Source organism: Dipteris shenzhenensis, chromosome 10, assembly GCF_047967505.1.
Source record: "Dipteris shenzhenensis isolate YYH24624 ecotype China chromosome 10, Dip_SZ_1.0, whole genome shotgun sequence".
Lineage (NCBI taxonomy): Eukaryota > Viridiplantae > Streptophyta > Polypodiopsida > Gleicheniales > Dipteridaceae > Dipteris > Dipteris shenzhenensis.
In genome coordinates this window covers 13,368,783-13,378,456 of record NC_141605.1, presented here as the reverse complement: position 1 = coordinate 13,378,456, position 9,674 = coordinate 13,368,783, and the positions used below count along the sequence as shown (strand labels likewise).

At 41.5% G+C, this 9,674-nt stretch overlaps 1 protein-coding gene across 3 annotated transcripts; it reads left to right on the top strand.

Moving 5' to 3' along the window:
* The first annotated feature begins 2,139 nt into the window (after nucleotides 1-2,139).
* On the top strand, nucleotides 2,140-9,261 carry LOC147897425 (putative metal-nicotianamine transporter YSL6). 3 transcript variants are annotated; one of them, XM_087380370.1, is made up of 8 exons: nucleotides 2,140-2,933; nucleotides 3,029-3,207; nucleotides 3,310-3,407; nucleotides 6,971-7,108; nucleotides 7,390-7,579; nucleotides 7,969-8,089; nucleotides 8,257-8,327; nucleotides 8,486-8,752. In XM_087380370.1, exons 1-8 carry the CDS (start codon nucleotides 2,477-2,479, stop codon nucleotides 8,609-8,611), a joined length of 1,380 nt encoding a protein of 459 aa, XP_087236496.1. In that variant the 5' UTR covers nucleotides 2,140-2,476; the 3' UTR covers nucleotides 8,612-8,752. The 3 variants fall into 3 exon arrangements, with proteins under 3 accessions (XP_087236496.1, XP_087236495.1, XP_087236497.1); XM_087380369.1 differs by having other exon boundaries at nucleotides 8,257-9,261; XM_087380371.1 differs by lacking the exons at nucleotides 2,140-2,933; nucleotides 3,029-3,207; nucleotides 3,310-3,407 and having other exon boundaries at nucleotides 6,974-7,108; nucleotides 7,374-7,579; nucleotides 8,257-9,261.
* Nucleotides 9,262-9,674: the final 413 nt, after the last annotated feature.

Here is a 9,674-nt window from a genome sequence, read left to right as displayed (position 1 = left end):
GCAATGTCACCCCTAACGTAATTGTAGGTGTTGTTATCTGACAATGTAACTTGTAGCTATTATTCATGACTTTGCACATCATTCTTTCTTCATCCGAGTATTTGTAGCCTACTTCATAAAATCTAAAAGATACTACTTTTCTAGATCTCATGGTTCTACCAATACTACAATGATGAGAAGAGAAAGATGCATAATCAACTTTGGAGCCTACTTCATAAAATCTAAAGGGCAGTACGCGGATATGCAATCCATGACATTTTGACATATTGGTACTAGAGCCACAAAGTAGTCCACAAGTGATCCTCATCCCACCTAGTACCTTTTTGCGTATGGTCTTTGACAAACTATATCTGCAAAGCCACTTTTTTGATCAATTGCAAGTGCTTTTGTATTGAATAAGTGACACCAATCAAGAAACAAGTGACATCAAGCCTTCGATGCCATGTAGCACACCTCTATTTGGGAGGATATAACTTTATAAATATAAATATAAGTAAATATATAAATATAAGCAAATGTAAATGAAATAAATATATAAATATAAATTGATATCAAGCCTTCAATTCCATGGAGCAAGCCTCTATTTGGGAGGATATAACTACATAAATATATATATAAGTAAATATGTAAATATAAATATAAGTAATTGTACAAATATATACATAAATATAATTTATATAAGTAAATATAGACACATAACATAGGAGGAGATATTATGGGTAAGCCATTCTTTCAATTACGAAGACCTATTAGATACATCATGGCATTGATTTTTACTTAGAGGTACAAGCTTGAGTTTGTCTACGAGAAGACATCCATTTTTACAAGGAAAGCTTGATATTTGTACATCATGTACAAGGTGCACTATGGCATCCAAACTTGCTGACTTGAAAATGTGTATGTGTGTTGGGGGAAGGGGTAAGGGGGATTTGGGGTGGGGGGGGGGTTGTGGGCGGGTGTTGACCTTTGGCGATTTTGGAAGTTGAAGGGAGGAGGGAGTGGAAGGAAGACCAATCATATCTTGAAGGAGAGGAGGAGGGGAGCAACCCCCTCCAATGGTGCTAAGATGTTTACGAAGAAGCGCCACGTGCTCCCCCTCATTAATATTTTTTAATGTCCCCACCGTACCTAAGCCCCTCCAACTTCAGTTGATAATGGAGTGGTCATCGAGTGCCCCTCTTCACACCTTCTCCTTACATTAATGGATTTTGCACTTTGGGTGAGCTTGCATACATAGTAATTTATTAAAAGAACCTACTAAGGAAGACTTTTATGTATATTGTTGGCACTACCCCTAAGGCAATGGTAATGCAAATGTTTTGGTTTTGCAAACTCATAATTAAGGATTGATAGTCATGCTTTTGTTAATGCCACATGGTTTATTTTGGTTTTTTTTGTTGCAATGCTCGGCTTCGCTTTCATCTGCACACTTTGTGTTTAATTTTTCAGCGTCACCTTTTTCTCCACCTTCGAGTCTTCCTGCCTTTAGTATTTCATCAACAATCGAAAGGAAAAAGGGTAGTGCTAATGGCACATAGTTAGCACTACCCATATAAGAGTGGTAATGGAAATGTTTTGAGTTTCAATTAACGTACATCCTTAAGGACTTCTCATCTAGTTACTTTTTATGGGTTGCTTGTGTTGTTGCAACACAAGCCTTTGCTTTTCTGACGCCCGACTTTCAAGGACAAACACTTGTTTACCGACGAGTAAGAGTAAAGGGCAGCTGAAGATTCTATCTTGGTCACGTCGTATGGGGGCGCGGATGGTGGGTGCTTTTGGCAAAGCTGGGGTGTTGTAAAAGGTAATGATGGCAACCATTCCAAGGGCACAATTCACAAGGAAGCCATGATGGAGGTGTTGAGGCCTAAAATTATAACATACGTAGAGAATCCAACTGCTTTGAAAGCAATAGTATCTGAATGGTTATGGGTAATGGGAGCAACAACAAGTGAAGTGACTACAACTTTTGCAAGTTTGCATCGATTGCTAAGACTGTTTGATTTGCATGGCACATGCAATTGCCTTTAAAAGATACGAAGCTGGCTTAGCTTCCCTTGCATGCGTGCTTGCTTGCCTTCCTCAAGCTTCTTCTCTACTGGGCTCTATTTTGGTTCTCTCTGCTTGATGATACTCACTTCACACTCTGAAGCCAGCGAGAGAGCGAGAGCGAGAGAGAGAGAGAGACTGACTTCATCAGCTGATGATACACTAGTTTAAAGAGAGAGAGAGAGAGAGGGAAAGAGAGAGACGCTTCATCAAGCTTTGTTCTTTGATGATATACTCATTTTCATTGATCATAAGCTAGATTAAAGCGAGCGAGCGAGCGAGAGCGAGAGATCATTTAGAGTGGGAGCAGAGGGCGAGAGAGATTAACGAGGGAGAGAGCCAGAGGAAGAGAGAACGAGGGAGAGAGGGAGAGAACCAGAGGAGGAGCCAGAGCGAAAGCAAGCAAACAAGCAACTGATCACTCAAAATGGAAACCCGTAGCCAACGCCAAGCATCGTTCCAGTGTCGATGCGATCACCAACCCACAATAGCGGATGCTGAAGCTCTTCCGACCTTTCACTCCCAAGAAGCTGGAATTACTCAGGACCATTGTGGGGAAGCTGTGCATGCGACGGAGGCGCTTTCCGTGGAGCACATCTTTGCTTCCACTGAAATCCCTGCTTGGTGGTCTCAAATTACGTTCCGTGGGATCGTCGTCAGTGCAATCCTTGGCGCCCTGCTCTGCATCGTCACTCACAAGCTCAGCTTGACCACAGGCATTGTCCCATCCTTGAACGTATCTGCAGGTCTGCTAAGTTTCTTTTGCATCAAATCTTGGATGAGCTTGCTCAACAAGCTCGGAATCGTACATAGGCCGTTTACAAGACAAGAAAACACGGTCATCCAGACTTGCATCGTCGCCTGCTACGGCGTCGCTTACAGTGGTATGATTACTATATGCATTCCCGTTCGTGAAGTTTTGGCAAAAAAAATCGTTGCTGTCGATCCTTTCCTAATCCAACGTTCCCCTCATTTTCAGGTGGATTCAGCACCTACCTCATTGCGATGGACCAGAGAACGTATAATATTGTTAATACGAGTGGCAAAGGTCAGGCAGACAGCTCCGCCGACGTGAAAAACCCAGCTTTGGGTTGGATAATTGGCTATGTATTTGCAGTCGGTTTTCTTGGTCTCGTAGCGGTGATTCCGCTTCGTAAGGTATACGATCAAACTTTTATTCTGGCAATCTCTCTAGTCCCACGAGTTGTAGTCGTGTTTCCCGGTTAGAATTTTTTGGCTTCTGGGATTATTTTTGGACAGATTATGATCGTTGATTACAAGCTCACTTACCCCAGTGGTACGGCGACTGCAGTTCTTATTAACAGCTTTCATACGCCTTCTGGCTTCAAACAAGCCAAGTACGAATACTTTTTTACATGATGAGTGTAGTTTATCTTCCATTTCTTAAAATCGCCAGTGTCTTTACCAGTATTCAGAGGAAACATTCTTTTTAACATCTAGATACAAAAGCTGAAATTTTAAGGATATTTTATTGAAGTTGAAAATTCTAATGATTTTTATTGAAAATTTCCAGGTGATTAAAATGCCTTGTTTTACAGAATTGAGGGTTAATTTCCAAATTTGCCATTCACCTGTGACATTAAGCCTCGGAATTTGAAGTTTTACAAAATTGAGGGTTAATTTCCAAAATTTGCCATTCACCTTGACATTAAACCTCAGTAGGTTTCAATAAATTACCTTTCCCTTTTTTTAAAAATCTGAACTACAGCGCCCAAAAATTCAGGAGCAAGTTAATGGCTTCAGCTAGACACTCTCAATTTTGAAAGGTCATGACTTTAAAGGTCCTTGATCTCTCAATAGAGCAGCTTCTTTTCTGCATGCACACTCAATTCTCTTTCCATCCTCCACGCCGATCCCCATAGTAGCCTACAGAGCCAGCTAGTTTACCCGCCTTTCCTCTTTCATCCATGACATAAATGGTCCTTGATCTCTCAATAGAGCAGCTTCTTTTCTGCATGCACACTCAATTCTCTTTCCATCCTCCACGCCGAACCCCATAGTAGCCTACAGAGCCAGCTGAGCTAGTTTACCTCTTTCATCCATGCTTCTCTGTCTATAACTACACCCTCTCTTGTATAATGGAAGGGGGGAAAGTGACTATCTTGTAGTACAAGGGATTGCTGAGGGGACTACATGAGTCCACTACTTTTGTTAAGCACTTTTGATGTGACATCTTATCTTCTTCTCCTACTCCCCTTCCTCCTCCAACGTTTGTTCTCTCTCTCTCTCTCTCTCTCTCTCTCTCTCTCTCTTTACCATCTCCCTTCCTTTTTCGCCATGCCTCCCTTCCCCTACATTGCACCCGAGGGTCATTGGACAAACTTGCTTAGAACTATGAGGGGAAACCCTTGCCCAACATTTCCACTGGTCTTGTAGCCTAAATCCACCACTCTCCATTAAAATTGGCTCAATGGGGTATACCACAACTTAGTCATACTGAAACTGAGTTTGTGTACCTAAGAGCTTCAACTTAACTATCCATTAGACAAGAAAAATCTCAAATTAAGTGATGGCAGATATTTTTCTTTTATCTCTAGATCTTTAATTTGTTTCCTATCCATTGCCAACAATGGTTAGCCTAGGAGGTGTGGTACACAGGATCACTATTGCACTATGATATGTGAACAATGGCGATCCTAGCATAATAGTGGTGATTGTATACCTTCAAGCAATCCACGATTGCCAAAGCTGGGGTATGAGTGAGCTTGAGAACACGATTCTTTCGAAGTCACTAACTATGATGGTTTGATCCTTTCAATTCACTATTGCCCTATGACCTGTGAACAATGGTGAGCCTAGGAGGGCAGTCCTCAGCTGGTAACAATAAAGGTCTTCTTCTTGGCCATTTACTAAGGTGGAGCTCAACATCTAGGGACACTACATTGATGCTAATTGGTTGCTAGGCATGGCAAATGCATCATGCAGCTTGAGTACTATTTCGGTCCTCTTGGTCATAGATTAGCCTTGGCTGCAAGATGATCATCATTTAAATCCTTTGAGAACCGTAACCTTGCCCCTCCTCTTTGGGCATAACACGAAAAACACTCTTAGTGGGGGTCACATGAAGGGGCTCATTGTGTGCAACATGGTGCCATCATGGAAATAATGCTAAAATGAATTGGATGCCCGATTGCCCTCCCTTCTGCTAAGTTTTTGCTGCCATAATCAACTGAAGAAGATCCTACTGCTAGCAAGGCTGTATGGCCGTGTTCATGACAGATATGCTCCTTCTCATGCCTATGCTTTTTCTCCATATTATAGAGACTGCCATACTTCCCATCCACTACCACTTTGCTTTCTAAAGTGCTGCTGGACAGTTTGCAAAATCTTCATGGTAAGGTCATGGAAGGGCTGCACATCTGATGTATGTGAACACCCATGCAATAGCGTGGCAGTCAATCTACATGCAATCAATCACAAGCGGTTTTGGGGATCAAGTAAAGGTGGTTGGACGAGCCTATATCTACATGTTGTTCTTTCTCTTTGTCCAAACTCTAATGAAAGTCGTAGCAAGGGCGTGTCGGTGGTCTACACAGTCTTCAGCATCACCAGGCTTCTTTGGCTGGCTATGTCTGTCTTCTAGTGTTTAGTCATGCCTGCTGGTTGGTAGGTTCCTAGATCTATTGTAATGGGCAAAAATTTTGGTAAAAAGTTTTTGGAGTCTTGGTGTCGATGAATCTTTCTGCAAGTACTTCTACATCAGTGAAATTATCAAAGTGTGAATTAAATCTCTAAGTTTTTCTAACATGGACTTGTACCCTTTGGCTTGTGGAGTCGTCGTACTCCTTACTCCTTACCGAGTGGAGCTTTGGTCCTTGACCCTAGCTCATGTCCTCAAAATTCTAAGAGAGCTCGTGTTGTAGCCCTTGGGCTTGAAGCTTCATACCTTTAAATATCAGATTTGAGACTGCAGAGAAACTTGCCGACTTGCTTTCTTGAGGCTTTCTTGAGTCGTCCCCTAACTCGTGTGAAACGATTTGCGTAGTGCTTGATAAACTCCTCTCAATCATACCTCGATATCTTTAGATTTGCATTAGGTACCAGGATACTTACAGGGCGTTGTACGGATCATCGTGGGCAAGATGGCCCACATATTATGTGATCCAAGGGAGATATCACTGCCTTTTTACCCATGGATATGCAGGTTTGGGTAGAGTCATTGATTATCTAGACCGAGGATGTGTCGCAGTCTTCATACATGAGGTCAACCAATCTAGATCTAGACTCGTAAGACCTGGGACACAGCCCCAGATAGTAAGACATCACATATTTCTCTTTCACAAGAGAATATGTGGAAGGGCAATATCGGAACTAGAGCCCAGACTTCCAGGCATACCAGGTCAGCAAGACAGGCCCAGCAAGCACATCCGAGATCCATCATTGCAACATCCAACATCTGTCCTATAGAAAGGAGTAAAGGGCATCAATGGGAGAAGCATACAAAGGACCCATCCGAGTGACACCACATTGCAGATCTATCTTTCTCCCCATGGGTTCAAATATTTAGCATTCATATTTGTATTTGTCTTGGGTGCAAGTGCCCACTTGGCTCCATCCATTCAGCTCATTGTATCTGGTTTTTAAAGTCTCATAGACCATTCAGTCTTTCGAAGACTTTAATAAACTCTCTCTCTCTCTCTCTCTCACACACACACACACACACACACACACACACACACACACACATGCGTGTGCATACACATGTATGCATATGCTCATGTACACAGTGACTAAAGGATTTCAAACTTCTACTATCCTTCTGCACGAATCAGATGTAACTAACAGGAAGCTGAGTTTTTACCTTGGTACTTTCCTGTTTTTCATCAAGAACAGCTGTAAACTGGGAGTGTTAAATCTTTGTTTAGATTATTTACCAATTGACTTGATATTCTGGATACAGGAAACAGATAATATGCCTTGGGAGATATTTCTCTTTCAGCTTTCTGTTCAGTGTTTTCAAGTGGCACTTTAGTGGACCTGAAGGTGTATGTGGATTCGATCATTTTCCAACTCTGGGATTTAAAGCATATGACAACAAGTAAACGACGTGTTTCTCATCAATTTGATTCCCCAGTTGTTCTCAGTAGATGTGCCATACACAGTTTTAGAAAACAGCTACAAGTCATTTTTCCTCCGTTACATAAGTTTCTCTCAAATCGCCTTGGAATACCCTTTTCTGAGGTATTCCTTAAGAATTTATGAGAGTAAAGATGGAGCATAGTACTAAAAATTATAGGGCTTCCTTTGAGGCTAATTTATCCCCGTCAATGTTTCTTTTCTTGTTTTACTTTTAACTTTGACAGTTCTGCTTCATGACAGGTTCTATTTTGACTTCAACATGACATATGTGGGAGCCGGAATGATTTGCCCTCACCTTGTTAACTTCTCTTTGCTACTAGGTGGGGTTGTGTCTTGGGCATTAATATGGCCACTTATCAACCGTCGTGCAGGTGATTGGTTTCCAATCAGTGCAACAGGGTCAAGCCTACAGGGTCTCTATGGCTATAAGGTAGTGTAATCTTTGCTTGCCAAATATACTGATTGAATTTCATTTCTGTTAGATGATTCAGGATCTCCATGGTTGTAAGGTAGTGTGTCATCTTTGCACAAATCTGCTGATGAATTTCCTTCCTTCTGGTGTAATAGCCCTGTCAAAACGTGGTGCCCGCATAATATTACCTCTCAAAATGGGGTGCTTTCATAATATTACCTCGTAATAATAATGGTGGTGAGGTAGAGGGTCATCTTTCCACAATCTTCTGATTGAATTTCATTCCTGTTGGTGTAATACCCCTCTCAAAATGGGGTGCTCTCATAATATTACCTACTCTGGTCGTTTAACTGGTCTATATGCATTTGATTAATTTAGGTAACACTTGTCTGTCTGGATTGAAGCAGGTCTTTATTGCCATTGCTCTTATCCTAGGAGATGGTCTCTACAACTTTTTGAAGATTACTTGCTTTACAATTGTGTCAGTTTACTTTCTACAGACAAAAGCTACCAATATTAATGAGAAGAGTAAGTGTATACTAATCAGATACAGCCAGCTCCTGGAGGTTGATCACAGATATCTAATCAGATTCAGTACATTCAATTTTGCAGTAGTGTTGGCTGTAATTGATCTGCTATGCCCTTAATGCTTTCAACATCCTGAAATCGTCTGACTGTCTTCCTCTACTGCGTAGGAGAGGAAAGGTTATCTCTGGACAACCAAAGGAGGAACGATATTTTCTTAAAAGATACGCTATCTCTCAAGGTGGTTGGTTTGTGCTATCTGGGCCTGACTGCGCTTTCTGTTGGAGTGATTCCCAAATTATTTTCTCAGATGAGGTGGTACTATGTTCTCCTGGGCTGTTGTGTAGCCCCCATCCTTGGCTTCTGCAATGCCTATGGTTGTGGTATGACTGATTGCAGCCTCATATCAAGTTATGGAAAGGTCTGCCTCTTTATATTCTCATCCTGGGCAGGAAGCAATGGTGGAGTGACAGTTGGCCTTGTGTCATGTGGAGTTATGATGGTTATTGTGTCTTCTGCTGCTGAACTGATGCAAGATTTTAAAACGGGCTATATGACTTTGTCTTCACCTAGATCCATGTTGATCAGCCAGGTTATGGGCACTACTATTGGTTGCATAATTGCACCGTTAACATTTTGGATGTTCTGGAGTGCCTTTCCAGTTGGACAAAACAATGGGCAATACCCAGCTCCTTATGCTGTGATTTTCAGGGAAATGGCTTTACTTGGAGTGCAAGGTTTTTCCGTCTTACCTAGGCACTGTCTTCAGCTTTCTTTCTCATTTTTTGCATTTTCAATTGGTCTTAATCTCATAAGAGATTGCGTGCCTACAAACATTTCACAATATATTCCCATCCCAATGGCAATGGCTCTGCCCTTTTATATAGGGCCCTACTTTGCAATAGATATGTGCGTTGGGAGTATAGCAGTATACATCTGGCAAAAAGTCAATCGAAAGAAGGCAGACTTGTATAGTCCAGCAGTGGCCTCTGGCTTAATGTGTGGGGATGGAGTTTGGACATTGTTCTCAGCTATCCTGGCTTTAGCAAAAAGGCAAGCTCCAATATGTATGTACTTCATAGCCAGCAAGATTTATGAGCAGCAACAGTAAAACTTGTTTGGGCCTCCTTTTTTTTGAAAGCCTTCTCAAGGTTGTAAGAGATAAAATGTATACAAAAGTTCTGTTCACGTCTCTATTGGCATATTGCCTCCAACTATCATCCAACACTTCATCTATTCCATCTTTTTGTACCGTGTGATGTGAGCTGTAGGCATAAGGCATCAGATACATCTATAGATATGAAATAATGGCACTTCATATAGAACACAAACGCTTTCCTCTAAGCGCCCCCCTTGAAAATGTAAAGGCTGCTGTCAGTGTTGTCCACATGAAGATAAATTCTTAATTTTATCTTAATCATAGTGGTGCAGCACATTGTATGACACCATCAGATCAGATGTCTTATAAATGAGTACACAGTATCATTACCTTGCCTAGGAAAACTTGCTGAAAATGATGGATGGAGGACTAGCTTTAAAAAATAAACTAAAGGGTTAGGAGCCTAAATTCTTTACTTGGTTTCTTTTC